The following is a 19,062-nucleotide window of genomic DNA, read 5'->3' on the forward strand; positions in this document are numbered from 1 at the left end:
TAGGACTGTTCTAGGAAGGAACCTGAATTAGACTGCTCTAGGAAGGAACCTGAATTAGACTGCTCTAGGAAGGAACCTGAATTAGACTGCTCTAGGAAGGAACCTGAATTAGACTGCTCTAGGAAGGAACCTGAATTAGACTCTTCTAGGAAGGAAACCTGAATTAGACTCTTCTAGGAAGGAACCTGAATTAGACGTCTAGGAAGGAACCTGAATTAGACTGCTCTAGGAAGGAACCTGAATTAGACTGCTCTAGGAAGGAACCTGAATTAGACTGCTCTAGGAAGGAACCTGAATTAGACTGCTCTAGGAAGGAACCTGAATTAGACTCTTCTAGGAAGGAACCTGAATTAGACTCTTCTAGGAAGGAACCTGAATTAGATCTCTAGGAAGGAACCTGAATTAGACTCTTCTAGGAAGGAACCTGAATTAGACTCTTCTAGGAAGGAACCTGATTAGACTCTTCTAGGAAGGAACCTGAATTAGACTGTTCTAGGAAGGAACCTGAATTAGACTGCTCTCTAGGAAGGAACCTGAATTAGACTGCTCTAGGAATGAACTGAATTAGACTAGCTCTAGGAAGGAAACTAATTAGACTGCTCTAGGAAGGGACCTGATTAGACTGCTCTAGGAAGGAACCTGAATTAGACTGCTCTAGGAGAAGGAACCTGAATTAGACTGCTCTAGGAAGGACCTGAATTAGACTGCTCTAGGAAGGAACCTGAATTAGACTGCTCTAGGAAGGAACCTGAATTAGACTGCTCTAGGAAGGAAACTGAATTACTGTTCTAGGAAGGAACCTGAATTAGACTGTTCTAGGAAGGAACCTGAATTAGACTGTTCTAGGAAGGAACCTGAATTAGACTGCTCTAGGAAGGAACCTGAATTAGACTGCTCTAGGAAGGAACCTGAATTAGACTGCTCTAGGAAGGAACCTGAATTAGACTGCTCTAGGAAGGAACCTGAATTAGACTCTTCTAGGAAGGAACCTGAATTAGACTCTTCTAGGAAGGAACCTGAATTAGACTGCTCTAGGAAGGAACCTGAATTAGACTGCTCTAGGAAGGAACCTGAATTAGACTGCTCTAGGAAGGAACCTGAATTAGACTGCTCTAGGAAGGAACCTGAATTAGACTGCTCTAGGAAGGAACTGAATTAGACTCTTCTAGGAAGGAACCTGAATTAGACTCTTCTAGGAAGGAACCTGAATTAGACTACTTCTAGGAAGGAACCTGAATTAGATCTTCTAGGAAGGAACCTGAATTAGACTGTTCTAGGAAGGAACCTGAATTAGACTGTTCTAGGAAGGAACCTGAATTAGACTGTTCTAGGAAGGAACCTGAATTAGACTGCTCTAGGAAGGAACCTGAATTAGACTGCTCTAGGAAGGAAACTGAATTAGACTGCTCTAGGAAGGAAACTGAATTAGACTGCTCTAGGAAGGGACCTGAATTAGACTGCTCTAGGAAGGAACCTGAATTAGACTGCTCTAGGAAGGAACCTGAATTAGACTGCTCTAGGAAGGAACCTGAATTAGACTGCTCTAGGAAGGAACCTGAATTAGACTGCTCTAGGAAGGAACCTGAATTAGACTGCTCTAGGAAGGAACCTGAATTAGACTGCTCTAGGAAGGAACCTGAATTAGACTGCTCTAGGAAGGAACCTGAATTAGGACTGCTCTAGGAAGGAACCTGAATTAGACTGCTCTAGGAAGGAACCTGAATTAGACTGCTCTAGGAAGGAACCTGAATTAGACTGCTCTAGGAAGGAACCCTGAATTAGACTGCTCTAGGAAGGAACCTGAATTAGACTGCTCTAGGAAGGAACCTGAATTAGACTGTTCTAGGAAGGAACCTGAATTAGACTGCTCTAGGAAGGAAACTGAATTAGACTGCTCTAGGAAGGAACCTGAATTAGACTGTTCTAGGAAGGAACCTGAATTAGACTGCTCTAGGAAGGAAACTGAATTAGACTGCTCTAGGAAGGAACCTGAATTAGACTCTTCTAGGAAGGAACCTGAATTAGACTCTTCTAGGAAGGAACCTGAATTAGACTCTTCTAGGAAGGAACCTGAATTAGACTGCTCTAGGAAGGAACCTGAATTAGACTTGCTCTAGGAAGGAACCTGAATTAGACTGCTCTAGGAAGGAACCTGAATTAGACTGCTCTAGGAAGGAACCTGAATTAGACTGCTCTAGGAAGGAACCTGAATTAGACTGCTCTAGGAAGGAACCTGAATTAGACTCTTCTAGGAAGGAACCTGAATTAGACTCTTCTAGGAAGGAACCTGAATTAGACTCTTCTAGGAAGGAACCTGAATTAGACTCTTCTAGGAAGGAACCTGAATTAGACTCTTCTAGGAAGGAACCTGAATTAGACTGCTCTAGGAAGGAACCTGAATTAGACTGCTCTAGGAAGGAACCTGAATTAGACTCTTCTAGGAAGGAACCTGAATTAGACTCTTCTAGGAAGGAACCTGAATTAGACTGTTCTAGGAAGGAACCTGAATTAGACTCTTCTAGGAAGGGACCTGAATTAGACTCTTCTAGGAAGGAACCTGAATTAGACTCTTCTAGGAAGGAACCTGAATTAGACTCTTCTAGGAAGGAACCTGAATTAGACTCTTCTAGGAAGGAACCTGAATTAGACTCTTCTAGGAAGGAACCTGCATTAGACTCTTCTAGGAAGGAACCTGCATTAGACTGCTCTAGGAAGGAAACTGAATTAGACTGCTCTAGGAAGGAACCTGAATTAGACTGCTCTAGGAAGGAACCTGAATTAGACTGCTCTAGGAAGGAACCTGAATTAGACTCTTCTAGGAAGGAACCTGAATTAGACTCTTCTAGGAAGGAACCTGAATTAGACTGCTCTAGGAAGGAACCTGAATTAGACTCTTCTAGGAAGGAACCTGAATTAGACTGCTCTAGGAAGGAACCTGAATTAGACTGTTCTAGGAAGGAACCTGAATTAGACTGCTCTAGGAAGGAACCTGAATTAGACTCTTCTAGGAAGGAACCTGAATTAGACTCTTCTAGGAAGGAACCTGAATTAGACTCTTCTAGGAAGGAACCTGAATTAGACTCTTCTAGGAAGGAACCTGAATTAGACTCTTCTAGGAAGGAACCTGAATTAGACTGTTCTAGGAAGGAACCTGAATTAGACTGTTCTAGGAAGGAAACTGAATTAGACTGCTCTAGGAAGGAACCTGAATTAGACTGTTCTAGGAAGGAACCTGAATTAGACTGCTCTAGGAAGGAACCTGAATTAGACTGCTCTAGGAAGGAACCTGAATTAGACTGTTCTAGGAAGGAACCTGAATTGGACTGCTCTAGGAAGGAACCTGAATTGGACTGCTCTAGGAAGGAACCTGAATTGGACTGTTCTAGGAAGGAACCTGAATTGGACTGCTCTAGGAAGGAACCTGAATTGGACTGCTCTAGGAAGGAACCTGAATTGGACTGTTCTAGGAAGGAACCTGAATTAGACTGCTCTAGGAAGGAACCTGAATTAGACTGCTCTAGGAAGGAACCTGAATTAGACTGCTCTAGGAAGGAACCTGAATTAGACTGCTCTAGGAAGGAAACTCATGCTACAACATCTCTACATAAGAAAGTTCCCAAACCCTTTGGAGACGTTGGTGTGATTGATATACGGAGGGACCTATCTCCTGACAGAAGAGACTCATTGTTCCGCCCCTCACTCTTCATAACATTTGGTGAAGATAGAGATAAACACGTGTGGAATTGGATCAATAGATGTAAGTGACCATGCTCAAGTATGCACACAATATTGAAATAAAACGTATATTGTTTTGTATCGGAAAAAATAAAAAAATAAGAGTAGCGTGTATACAACGTGATAGCAGCCAGGTCACTGTCTCAGAGACGGAGCCAGCGACTATCATCCATATACTTTACACATCAGTGATATGATTGATCACCTGCAGGGGGGGGAACACGCCCTCCCCCCCGTCCTCCAGCTGGTAGAACATCGCTGCGTCCAGATCGGATGGCTCCTCCCCCTCAGCGGAGAAACTAAACTGGCACTCTTTATTCAGAGCGGCTGCCAACTGCCGTCTGCTGCGCCTGCACACAGAGAGGACTCTTTAAAGTAGAGACACTACATACTGATATACACCTGAACATCAGCAGGAGAGGACTCTTTAAAGTAGAGACACTACATACTGATATACACCTGAACATCAGCAGGAGAGGACTCTTTAAAAGTAGAGACACTACATACTGATATACACCTGAACATCAGCAGGAGAGGACTCTTTAAAGTAGAGACACTACATACTGATATACACCTGAACATCAGCAGGAGAGGACTCTTTAAAGTAGAGACACTACATACTGATATACACCTGAACATCAGCAGGAGAGGACTCTTTAAGTAGAGACACTACATACTGATATACACCTGAACATCAGCAGGAGAGGACTCTTTAAAGTAGAGACACTACATACTGATATACACCTGAACATCAGCAGGAGAGGACTCTTTAAAGTAGAGACACTACATACTGATATACACCTGAACATCAGCAGGAGAGGACTCTTTAAAGTAGAGACACTACATACTGATATACACCTGAACATCAGCAGGAGAGGACTCTTTAAAGTAGAGACACTACATACTGATATACACCTGAACATCAGCAGGAGAGGACTCTTTAAAGTAGAGACACTACATACTGATATACACCTGAACATCAGCAGGAGAGGACTCTTTAAAGTAGAGACACTACATACTGATATACACCTGAACTCAACAGGAGAGGACTCTTTAAAGTAGAGACACTACATACTGATATACACTCTGAACATCATCAGGAGAGGACTCTTTAAAGTAGAGACACTACATACTGATATACACCTGAACATCATCAGGAGAGGACTCTTTAAAGTAGAGACACTACATTACTGATATTTACACCTGAACATCAGCAGGAGAGTACTCTTTAAAGTAGAGGACCACTACATACTGATATTACACCTGAACATCAGCAGGAGAGGACTCTTTAAAGTAGAGACACTACATACTGATATACACCTGAACATCAGCAGGAGAGGACTCTTTAAAGTAGAGACACTACATACTGATATACACCTGAACATCAGCAGGAGAGGACTCTTTAAAGTAGAGACACTACATACTGATATACACCTGAACATCAGCAGGAGAGGACTCTTTAAAGTAGAGACACAGACACGTGGCGTTTGCTTACCGGGACCTGAAGGCGTAGTTCTCGTAGTCCTGGTAATAGCGTCGGCCCGGGTGGTGGTAATAGGTCAGGTGTGGACCAATCAGGTGACGGTTCAGAAAACGGGTGGAGCTTCTGACCAGAACACACACACACACACACACACACAAACACAAACACACACTCACTCTTAGAAGGTGCTCTGCTGTGATTGGTTCTCAGTCTCAGGTAATGTCTCACCTGGAGGCTCCGTAGCGAGGCGGTCTGGCGGGGGGGTGGTGATGGGTGGGGGGGGCGTAGGGGTCATAGGTCATGGCCCCTGCTGAGAGGGGGGGGGGGGGGCGGGGGTGAACTGTGGGCTGGAACCGGGGGGGGCAGGCTGGAGGGGGCGGGGCCTCCGTATGAGGGGGGGGGCATCAGAAGCTCCGCCCCCTTTATCCCGCCGCGGGACTTCCTGAAGTAGCGGTGGCGGGGGGGGGTGGCGCCGGTCCGGGTCTACATGGGGAGGACAGGTGAGGAGACAGGTGAGAGGACAGGAGGACAGGTGAGGACAGGTGAGGAGACAGGTGAGGAGCATGAGGACAGGTGAAGACAGGAAGTGGATCTTACCCATGTCTCCCTTCCTGGACGGCGCCGCCACGTTCCAGGCAGGAACCGGGTTCACTGGCTTCAGGTCGGTCAGCTGGACCAGGTGTCTGTGGGGGTAAAGGACACCTGCTTTTTAGTCTGAGGCATCAGACCTGGAGAACTAAAGGACTCTCTCAGTGTTATCTCAGTGGGTCAGACTCAGTGAACTAAAGGACTCTCTCAGTGTTATCTCAGTGGGTCAGACTCAGTGAACTAAAGGACTCTCTCAGTGTTATCTCAGTGGGTCAGACTCAGTGAACTAAAGGACTCTCAGTGTTATCTCAGTGAGTCAGACTCAGTGAGCTAAAGGACTCTCTCAGTGAGTCAGACTCAGTGAGCTAAAGGACTCTCTCAGTGTTATCTCAGTGGGTCAGACTCAGTGAACTAAAGGACTCTCAGTGTTATCTCAGTGAGTCAGACTCAGTGAGCTAAAGGACTCTCTCAGTGAGTCAGACTCAGTGAGCTAAAGGACTCTCTCAGTGTTATCTCAGTGAGTCAGACTCAGTGAGCTAAAGGACTCTCTCAGTGTTATCTCAGTGGGTCAGACTCAGTGAACTAAAGGACTCTCTCAGTGTTATCTCAGTGAGTCAGACTCAGTGAACTAAAGGACTCTCTCAGTGAGTCAGACTCAGTGAGCTAAAGGACTCTCTCAGTGTTATCTCAGTGGATCAGACTCAGTGAGCTAAAGGACTCTCTCAGTGAGTCAGACTCAGTGAGCTAAAGGACTCTCTCAGTGTTATCTCAGTGAGTCAGACTCAGTGAACTAAAGGACTCTCTCAGTGTTATCTCAGTGGGTCAGACTCAGTGAACTAAAGGACTCTCTCAGTGTTATCTCAGTGGGTCAGACTCAGTGAACTAAAGGACTCTCTCAGTGTTATCTCAGTGAGTCAGACTCAGTGAACTAAAGGACTCTCTCAGTGTTATCTCAGTGAGTCAGACTCAGTGAGCTAAAGGACTCTCTCAGTGTTATCTCAGTGGGTCTCAAACGTTTTGCTCACCATTAATGTAAACAATTATTTCCGAGGCACACGTTTATATGATCATTATAGTTATAAAAAAATAAGAGAATAAATGAAAAACAGGTCTGAAATACTATCTGACATTAAAACAAGAATACAGTTTAAAAGCTGATTTGTAAAATATCCATAAAGAAAAAGTGAATCTGTTTCCAGTTGTGTTTCATATTGAGAGAGGTATCCATGTTGCTCTCAAAGTGCACCAGATTGATGCTTTTAACTTCAATATTTAAAAATAAATCTTCCCGGGGGAGCTTGCCCCCGGACCCCCCCAGAGGAGGTGAGGACCCCCCTAGAGGAGGTTAGGACCCGACTATGTGAGGTCCACTGAGACACATGTAACATTTGTGATATTGGGCTATATAAATAAACATTGATTGATTGATTGACCAGGTGGTCTCAGGTCAGCTGGTCTCAGGTCAGCTGGTCTCAGGTCAGCTGGTCTGAGGTCAGCTGGTGTCAGGTCAGCTGGTCTGAGGTCAGCTGGTCTGAGGTCAGCTGGTCTGAGGTCAGCTGGTCTGAGGTCAGCTGGTCTCAGGTCAGGTGGTCTCAGGTCAGGTGGTCTCAGCTGGTCTCAGGTCAGCTGGTCTCAGGTCAGCTGGTCTCAGGTCAGCTGGTCTCAGGTCAGCTGGTCTCAGGTGGTCTGAGGTCAGCTGGTCTGAGGTCAAGTGGTCTCAGGTCAGCTGGTCTCAGGTCAGCTGGTCTCAGCTGGTCTGAGGTCAGCTGGTCTGAGTTCAAGTGGTCTCAGGTCAGGTGGTCTCAGCTGGTCTCAGGTCAGCTGGTCTGAGGTCAGCTGGTCTGAGGTCAGCTGGTCAAGTGGTCTCAGGTCAGGACACTCTTAGCTAACCTTAAACAGCTGATATTAGCTATCTAAACATCTGACCGGTAAAGTGGTCTCTGGTTGTCTTTCTAAATGTCCGCTCTGTGGACCCTCCCCTTGTGGCAGGAGGTGTGAAAAGGGGCGGGGCTGCGTGAGGTGAATAAAGGTGTTTACTTCTCTCCCAGCTCCTCGATGAACACAGTGACCGCTGCCGCGTGCGTCCCCACCTCCTGGATGAAGGCGTTGTAGAATTTCCCCTTCGGCTCCAGACGCACCTGAAACCCACACAGCGCTGCGTTCAGGCGCTGCTCTGACTGTCAGTCATCTGAGTGCTCACCAGCTGTAGTGATGTGGCTCAGTTTTACCTGACACTTGTCTCCCAGGAAGTACTGCCTCCCAGCAAACACCATGTAGTCCGTCTTCTGCATCTCTGAGGACACAGAACGAGTCTTCCAGTAATCTGTTCTGGACGCAGAGACCCCTTCTCTAACGCAGAGACCCCTTCTCTAACGCAGAGACCCCTTCACTAACGCAGAGACCCCTTCTCTAACGCAGAGACCCCTTCTCTAACGCAGAGACCCCTTCACTAACGCAGAGACCCCTTCACTAACGCAGAGACCCCTTCTCTAACGCAGAGACCCCTTCTCTAACGCAGAGACCCCTTCACTAACGCAGAGACCCCTTCACTAACGCAGAGACCCCTTCACTAACGCAGAGACCCCTTCACTCCCCTTCACTAACGCAGAGACCCCTTCACTAACGCAGAGACCCCTTCACTAACGCAGAGACCCCTTCACTAACGCAGAGACCCCTTCACTCCCCTTCACTAACGCAGAGACCCCTTCACTAACGCAGAGACCCCTTCTCTAACGCAGAGACCCCTTCTCTAACGCAGAGACCCCTTCACTAACGCAGAGGACCCCCTTCACTAACGCAGAAGACCCCTTCACTAACGCAAGAGACCCCTTCACTAACGGCAGAGACCCCTTCCACTAACGCAAGAGACCCCTTCTCTAACGCAGAGACCCCTTCACTAACGCAGAAGAGACCCCTTTCACTAACGCAGAGACCCCTTCTCTAACGCAGAGAGACCCCTTCTCTAACGCAGAGGACCCCTTCACTTACAGTCCCCTTAGGTCTTGATTGACCAGCTCTGATAAGGTGTTACCTTTGCAGGTGTCCTGCCACACGTTCAAACTCCAGGTTCCTGTACACCTCTCCATCCAGAGACTTCATCACCTTATAAGGAAGAGACAGCCTGGAGGGGGGCGGGGCTTCTGCAGGAGGCTGACCAATCACAAGCACTCAGGATCATTGTGATATAATAAAATGTAATGAAACATATCATGATATATAGTGTGTGTGTGTGTGTGTGTACCTTTGTGTCCCTCGGGCACGGCTCGTTCTCCTCCACAGCTCCACCCCGGGTCAGACCTCCTCCCTGAGGACAAAACAAACGCACCTGAGCCCAGCATGAGGTCATGGTACAGGTGAGGTGCTCTGAACAGGAAGGGTCAGTACATGCACTTGTGTGTGTGTGTACCTGCGGTCCTCAGGTGTGTCGTAGCCGAAGTCAGCGTCGCTGCATACCGACGGGCTGTTTCTATAGCGACGACCTCCGACCCTGAAGGCCTCCATCGCCTGACAGAGCTCCGCCTCCTCGAAGCTGAACACCTGAGTGTAGAGCACCTCGTAGAACAGAGCTACACACACACAGCAGAGACACACACACACACACCAGAGACACACAGCAGAGACACACACACACAGCAGAGACACACAGCAGAGACACACACACACACAGCAGAGACACACACACACAGCAGAGACACACACACCACAGCAGAGACACACACACAGCAGCAGACACACACAGCCAACACAGCAGGAGACACACACCACACAGCAGAGACACACCAGAGACACACACAGCAGAGACACACACACACACACACAGCAGAGAAACACACACAGCAGAGACACACAGCAGAGACACACACACACAGCAGAGAACACACACACACAGCAGAGACACACACACACACAGCAGAGACACACACACACAGCAGAGACACACAGCAGAGACACACACACAGCAGAGACACACACACACAGCAGAGACACACAGCAGAGACACACACACACACAGCAGAGACACACACAGCAGAGACACACACACACAGCAGAGACACACAGCAGAGACACACACACACACAGCAGAGACACACACACACAGCAGAGACACACAGCAGAGACACACACACACACAGCAGAGGACACACACCGCAGGACACACGCAGGACACCACAGCAGAGACACCACACAGCAGAGACACACACACACAGCAGAGACACACACACACACAGCAGAGACACACACACACACAGCAGAGACACACAGCAGCAGAGACACACAGCAGAGACACACACACAGCAGAGACACACACACACACAGCAGAGACACACACACACACAGCAGAGACACACACACACAGCAGAGACACACCACAGCAGAGACACACAGCAGAGACACACACCACACAGCAGAGACACACACAGCAGAGACAACACAGCAGAGACAACCACACACACACAGCAGAGACATACACACAGCAGAGACACACACCACAGCAGAGACACACACACACACACACAGCAGAGACATACACACAGCAGAGACACACACACACAGCAGAGACACACACACACAGCAGAGACACACAGCAGAGACACACACACACAGCAGAGACATACACACACAGCAGAGACACACAGCAGAGACATACACACACAGCAGAGACACACACACACAGCAGAGACACACAGCAGAGACACACACACACAGCAGAGACACACACACAGCAGAGACACACACACAGCAGCGAGACATACACACAGCAGAGACCACCACACAACACACAGCAGAGACACACACACACAGCAGAGACACACACACACAGCAGAGACACACACACACAGCAGAGACACACATACACACAGCAGAGACACACCACACACACACACACACACACAGCAGAGACACACAGCAGAGACACACACACACAGCAGAGACACACACAGCAGAGACAGACACACAGCAGAGACACACACACACAGCAGAGACACACAGCAGAGACACACACACACACACAGCAGAGACATACACACAGCAGACACACACACACACACAGCAGAGACATACACACAGCAGAGACACACACACACACACAGCAGAGACACACAGCAGAGACACACACACACACACACAGCAGAGACATACACACAGCAGACACACACACACACAGCAGAGACACACACACAGCAGAGACACACACACACACACACAGCAGAGACATACACACAGCAGACACACACACACACACACAGCAGAGACATACAGCAGACAAACACACACACCTTAGACTTGCTCCACCAATCAGAGCGCAGTACTCGCACTGCTCCACCAATCAGAGCGCAGTACTCGCACTGCTCCACCAATCAGAGCTCAGTACTCGCACTGCTCCACCAATCAGAGCTCAGTACTCGCACTGCTCCACCAATCAGAGCGCAGTACTCGCACTGCTCCACCAATCAGAGCGCAGTACTCGCACTGCTCCACCAATCAGAGCTCAGTACTCGCACTGCTCCACCAATCAGAGCGCAGTACTCGCACTGCTCCACCAATCAGAGCTCAGTACTCGCACTGCTCCACCAATCAGAGCGCAGTACTCACACTGACAGAGGGCTGCGGAGGCGGGGTAACTCCTCGGGTAAACGATGTCATAGTGACCATTGATGGAGCAGCACAGCGTCACCTAGGAAACACAGCTGACATCAGTCTTAACGAATCAAATTGCAGAGTTTACAGTCATGTGACCTGCTGTTGGTAGTTTAATGATCACATGTTTCACTTCTTACCTTGTCCTCAAATTCTTCTTCTGAGATCACTGTGGCTGGTTTCCCTGGGTAACGATAGATCAGGAAACAGTGCCTACACACACAGACACACACACCACAGACACACACACACCACAGACACACACACACCACAGACACAACACACAGACAGACACACACCACAGACAGACACACCACAGACACACACACACACCACAGACACACACACACCACAGACACACACACACCACAGACACACACCACAGACACACACACACCACAGACACACACACCACAGACAGACACACACACCACAGACAGACAGACACACACACACCACAGACAGACACACCACAGACAGACACCATACACAGACAGACAGACACACACCACAGACAGACACCACAGACAGACACACACCACAGACACAGACACCACAGACACACACACACACACCACAGACAGACACAGACACCACACACAGACACACACCACAGACAGACACCACAGACAGACACACCACAGACACACACCATACACAGACAGACAGACACACACACACCACAGACAGACACACCACAGACAGACAGACACACACCACAGACAGACACACACCACACAGACAGACATACACAGACCGACACACCACACACAGACACACACCACAGACACACCACACAGACAGACAGACACACACCACAGACAGACACACACCACACAGACAGACATACACAGACCGACACACACCACACACAGACACACCACAGACAGACACACACCACAGACAGACACACACCACAGACAGACACACACCACAGACAGACACACACCACAGACAGACACACACCACAGACATACAGACACACACACCACAGACAGACACACCACAGACACACACCACAGACAGACACACACCACAGACAGACACACACCACAGACAGACACACCACAGACACACACCATACACAGACAGACACACACACACCACAGACAGACAGACACACACCACAGACAGACACACACCACACAGACAGACATACACAGACCGACACACCACACACAGACACACACCACAGACAGACACAGACCGACACACCACACACAGACACACACCACAGACAGACCGACACACCACACACAGACACACACCACAGACAGACACACCACAGACACACACCATACACAGACAGACAGACACACACACACACCACAGACAGACACACACCACAGACAGACATACACAGACAGACAGACACACACACACCACAGACACACACACACCACAGACAGACACACACCACACAGACAGACATACACAGACCGACACACCACACACAGACACACACCACAGACAGACATACACAGACCGACACACCACACACAGACACACACCACAGACAGACAGACACACCACAGACACACACCATACACAGACAGACAGACACACACCACAGACAGACACACACCACAGACAGACACACACCACAGACAGACACACACCACACAGACAGACATACACAGACCGACACACCACACACACCACAGACAGACAGACAGACAGACAGACACACACCACAGACAGACACACACCACACAAACAGACATACACAGACAGACACACACCACAGACAGACACAGACAGACACACCACAGACACACACCATACACAGACAGACAGACACACACACCACAGACACACACCATACACAGACAGACAGACACACACCACAGACACACACCATACACAGACAGACAGACACACACCACAGACAGACACACACCACAGACAGACAGACACACACCACAGACAGACACACACCACACAGACAGACATACACAGACCGACACACCACACACAGACACACACCACAGACAGACAGACACACACCACAGACAGACAGACACACACCACAGACAGACAGACAGACACACACCACAGACAGACAGACACACACACCACAGACAGACAGACAGACAGACACACACCACAGACAGACAGACAGACACACACCACAGACAGACACACACCACAGACAGACACACACCACAGACAGACACACACCACACAGACAGACATACACAGACCGACACACCACACACAGACACACACCATAGACAGACAGACACACACCACAGACAGACAGACACACACCACAGACAGACAGACACACACCACAGACAGACAGACACACACCACAGACAGACACCACAGACAGACACCACAGACAGACACCACAGACATACAGACACACACACACCACAGACAGACACACACCACAGACAGACACACCACAGACAGACACACCACAGACAGACACACACCACAGACAGACAGACACACACCACAGACAGACACACACCACAGACAGACACACACCACACAGACAGACATACACCACAGACAGACAGACACACACACACGACAGACAGACACCACAGACAGACAGACACCACAGACAGACACACACCACAGACAGACACCATACACAGACCGACACACCACACACAGACCGACAGACACACAGACCGACAGACACACAGACCGACAGACACACACACCGACACCACACACAGACAGACACACCCACACACCACAGACAGACACACACCACAGACACACACCACAGACAGACACACCACAGACAGACACACACACACCATACACAGACCGACACACCACACACCACAGACAGACACACACCATACACAGACCGACACACCACACACAGACACACACCATACACAGACCGACACACCACACACAGACAGACACACACCATACACAGACCGACACACCACACACAGACAGACAGACACACCACACACAGACACACACCATACACAGACCGACACACACCACAGACACACACACTTTAATTCACAAACAGATGGAGGTTGGAGCAGATGAACTGGAGAATTACTTACCTGTAGAGCTGAGACAGAGCCTTGATCTCCACCTGACCCACCGTCTCCTGAAAACACACCTGCCGTCACACACCTGCTGACACACACCATCAGCTACACGCTCACACACACACCTGCTCACACACCATCAGCTACACACACCTGCTGTCACACACACACCTGCTCACACACCATCAGCTATACACACCATCAGCTACACACACCATCAGCTACACACACACCTGCTCACACACCATCAGCTATACACACCATCAGCTACACACACACACCTGCTCACACACCATCAGCTACACACACCATCAGCTACACACACACCTGCTGTCACACACACCATCAGCTACACACACACACACACCTGCTCACACACCATCAGCTACACACACACCTGCTGTCACACACACACCTGCTCACACACCATCAGCTACACACACACACACACCTGCTCACACACCTGCTCACACACCATCAGCTACACACACACACCTGCTCACACACCATCAGCTACACACACACCATCAGCTACACACACACCTGCTGTCACACACACACACACTTGCTCACACACCATCAGCTACACACACACACCTGCTCACACACCATCAGCTACACACACACCTGCTGTCACACACACACCTGCTCACACACCATCAGCTACACACACACACACACCTGCTCACACACCATCAGCTACACACACACCATCAGCTACACACACCTGCTGTCACACACACACACACACCTGCTCACACACCTGCTGTCACACACACACCTGCTCACACACCATCAGCTACACACACCTGCTGTCACACACACACCTGCTCACACACCATCAGCTACACACACCTGCCGTCACACACCATCAGCTACACACACCTGCCATCACACACCATCAGTTACACACACCTGCCGTCACACACCATCAGTTACACACACCTGCCGTCACACACCATCAGTTACACACACCTGCCGTCACACACCATCAGCTACACACACCTGCCGTCACACACCTGCTGTCACACCATCAGCTACACACACACCTGCTGTCACACCATCAGCTACACACACCTGCTGTCACACCATCAGCTACACACACCTGCTGTCACACCATCAGCTACACACACCTGCTGTCACACCATCAGCTACACACACCTGCTGTCACACACCTGCTGTCACACCATCAGCTACACACCATCAGCTACACACCATCAGCTACACACACCTGCTGTCACACACCATCAGCTACACACACACCTGCTGTCACACCATCAGCTACACACACCTGCTGTCACACACCATCAGCTACACACACCTGCTGTCACACACCATCAGCTACACACACACCATCAGCTACACACACCTGCTGTCACACCATCAGCTACACACACCTGCTGTCACACACCATCAGCTACACACACACACACCTGCTCACACACCATCAGCTACACACACACCTGCTGTCACACACCATCAGCTACACACACACCATCAGCTACACACACACCTGCTGTCACACCATCAGCTACACACACCTGCTGTCACACCATCAGCTACACACACCTGCTGTCACACACCATCAGCTACACACACACCATCAGCTACACACACCTGCTGTCACACACCATCAGCTACACACACCTGCTGTCACACACACACGCTGTCACACACCATCAGCTACACACACACCATCAGCTACACACACCATCAGCTACACACACACCATCAGCTACACACACCTGCTGTCACACCATCAGCTACACACACCTGCTGTCACACACCATCAGCTACACACACCTGCTGTCACACACCATCAGCTACACACACACCATCAGCTACACACACCATCAGCTACACACACCATCAGCTACACACACACCATCAGCTACACACACCTGCTGTCACACACCATCAGCTACACACACCTGCCGTCACACACCATCAGCTACACACACCTGCTGTCACACCATCAGCTACACACACAGGGTCAAAGGTCACAGCAGCTCACCTTCGGGTCCTCCAGACGCTGCAGATATTTCTCAAACGAACCTTCAACAAACTGGAAGAGAAAACACATGCGTTAGTTAGCTTAGCACGTTAGCATTTTATTTCTCTGCCCAGTTACTCACTGGTTCAAAGTTGCATCTGTTGGTTCTCATGTAGTCGGCACATTCCTGACGGATCCTGTGATGGTAGTTCTGAGAGTAATACAGCTACACACACACACACACACACACACACACGTTAGCGTGTAGCTTGAAATCCTCGTGCTCCTGAAAACACAACCATCTAGTTAATTGCATAGCCATTACACTTCAGTGAGTCAAATTAATCTTTATAAAATCATAAAGTTCACTTTTGTTTCTCCAATTTTATTTCCAATCCTAAATAATGAGTTTCAAAGTCAAACCAAAAGAGGCAGATGATATTTTCATTATATTTTGTTTTACAGAAAAAATCTTCATTTAAAAAGTGAATTCATGACAGCTGCTAGCTTAAGCCCGGTTTGCTTTAGCATAGCTATCTTAAGCCCGGTTTGCTTTAGCATAGCTAGTTTAAGCCCGGTTTGCTTTAGCATAGCTAGCTTAAGCCCGGTTTGCTTTAGCATAGCTAGTTTAAGCCCGGTTTGCTTTAGCATAGCTAGCTTAAGCCCGGTTTGCTTTAGCATAGCTAGTTTAAGCCCGGTTTGCTTTAGCATAGCTAGCTTAAGCCCGGTTTGCTTTAGCATAGCTAGTTTAAGCCCGGTTTGCTTTAGCATAGCTAGCTTAAGCCCGGTTTGCTTTAGCATAGCTAGCTTTCGCCCGGTTTGCATTAGCATAGCTAGCTTTCGCCCGGTTTGCATTAGCATAGCTAGCTTTCGCCCGATTAGCTTTAGCATAGCTAGCTTTATTATAGTTAGCATTAACATGGTTAGCTTTGGCATGTTTTTTTTCGTTTTTTTAATTAGCCTTAGCATGGTTAGCCTTAGCGTGGTTAGCTTTATCATGGTTAGCTTTATCATGTTTTTTTTTTTTTTTTTTTTTTTTAAATTGGCTTTATCCCGTTTATCCTGGTTTCGCCCGCTCCTCACCCGCTCCTCACCTGCTCGGACACGGCTCGGAACAGGCTGGACGCGTCTCGCGCCACCATCTTCCGGTACAGACCCAGGCTGCACAGGTACTCGTCCATGTTGACGAAGTACTTCTTCAGACCTTTCTGCATCCCGGGGGCTCGACGGGACTCAGATAAACACCGGTACTACTCTCCGGTACTACTCTCCGGTCGTCTCTCCGGTCGTCTCTCTGGTCCTCTCCGGTCTTCACTCTGGTCCACTCTGGTCCACTCTGGTCCTCTCCGGTACTGTCCGGTTCCCTCTGTCCGGTACTAGAGGTTCTCTCTTCGGTAATCCACTGTCCTCTCTCGGAGCAGAGAGCGCGCGCCCAGGTGAATCTCATCAGCCTGATCAGCGCGTGGCCCCCTGAGGCGTTCAGGGACTCGGTTAGAAACACGCTGTTTGATAACTTAATGTGTCCCTTCAGTCTACAGGTCCCTTCAGTCTACAGGTGTCCCTTTAGTCTACAGGTGTTAATGTTCAAGGTTCAAGGTTCAAGGTTCTTTATTGTCAATCTGACATAGCTACAGAGTAATTATGCAGTTGAAAATCTTATGTCACAGGCTTCTCCAACAATGCAACATAATAACATAATAACAATAAGAGCATGAGCAATACAAAAATAATAATAGTTATAAAAATGAAATAAAGTTATGATGTGGAATAGTGCAGTATGAGTCTATATACAAGTTATTGGAATGATATATATATATTAGGTATTAGATACATACTACTGAGTAGCAGATGAATGTTTGATGTTGTTTCAACAGTTCCATTTTTTAACAGTCTCACTGCCCGCGGGAAGAAACTGTCTCCGAATCTTCTTGTCCTTGCCAGGATGCTGCGGTACCGTCTGCCAGGCGGCAACAGAAAGAACAGTTTGTGGCTGGGGTGATGGGGGTCTTTGATAATCCGTAGTGATTTCTTCCTGAGCCGCTGGGAGTAAAGGTCCTCCATGGATGGCAGCTCCGTCCTGGTGATGTGCTGTGCAGTTTCCACCACCCTCTGTAAAGCCTTACGATCGAGGTCGGTGCAGCTGCCGTACCAGGCCGTCATGCTGCCAGTCAGGATGCTCTCTATGGAGCACCTGTAGAAGGTCAGGATGCTCTCTATGGTGCACCTGTAGAAGGTCAGGATACTCTCTATGGTGCACCTGTAGAAGGTCAGGATACTCTCTATGGTGCACCTGTAGAAGGTCAGGATCCTCTCTATGGTGCACCTGTAGAAGGTCAGGATGCTCTCTATGGTGCACCTGTAGAAGGTCAGGATGCTCTCTATGGTGCACCTGTAGAAGGTCAGGATCCTCTCTATGGTGCACCTGTAGAAGGTCAGGATCCTCTCTATCGTGCACCTGTAGAAGTTGCAGAGTATCCTGGAATCCATTTTGAACCTCCTCAGCCTGCGGAGGAAGAAGAGCCGCTGTCGAGCTTTCTTGGTGATGGTGGTGGTGTGAAGAGACCATGTCAGGTCCTCAGTGAAGAGTCCAT

At 48.8% G+C, this 19,062-nt stretch overlaps 1 protein-coding gene across 1 annotated transcript; it reads right to left on the reverse strand.

Moving 5' to 3' along the window:
* Window positions 1-2,102: 2,102 nt before the first annotated feature.
* On the reverse strand, window positions 2,103-17,811 carry alg13 (ALG13 UDP-N-acetylglucosaminyltransferase subunit). The gene is given in 18 exon segments (XM_034151651.1): window positions 2,103-3,566; window positions 3,941-4,085; window positions 5,231-5,341; window positions 5,447-5,580; window positions 5,582-5,701; window positions 5,790-5,901; window positions 7,844-7,944; window positions 8,035-8,099; window positions 8,838-8,859; window positions 8,861-8,956; window positions 9,048-9,110; window positions 9,191-9,372; window positions 11,402-11,483; window positions 11,587-11,659; window positions 14,491-14,537; window positions 16,493-16,543; window positions 16,614-16,697; window positions 17,566-17,811. Coding segments are annotated over 18 exon segments (3,072 nt in total). The 5' UTR covers window positions 17,686-17,811.
* Window positions 17,812-19,062: the final 1,251 nt, after the last annotated feature.

The sequence above is a fragment of the Trematomus bernacchii genome, unplaced genomic scaffold (genome assembly GCF_902827165.1).
Source record: "Trematomus bernacchii unplaced genomic scaffold, fTreBer1.1, whole genome shotgun sequence".
Lineage (NCBI taxonomy): Eukaryota > Metazoa > Chordata > Actinopteri > Perciformes > Nototheniidae > Trematomus > Trematomus bernacchii.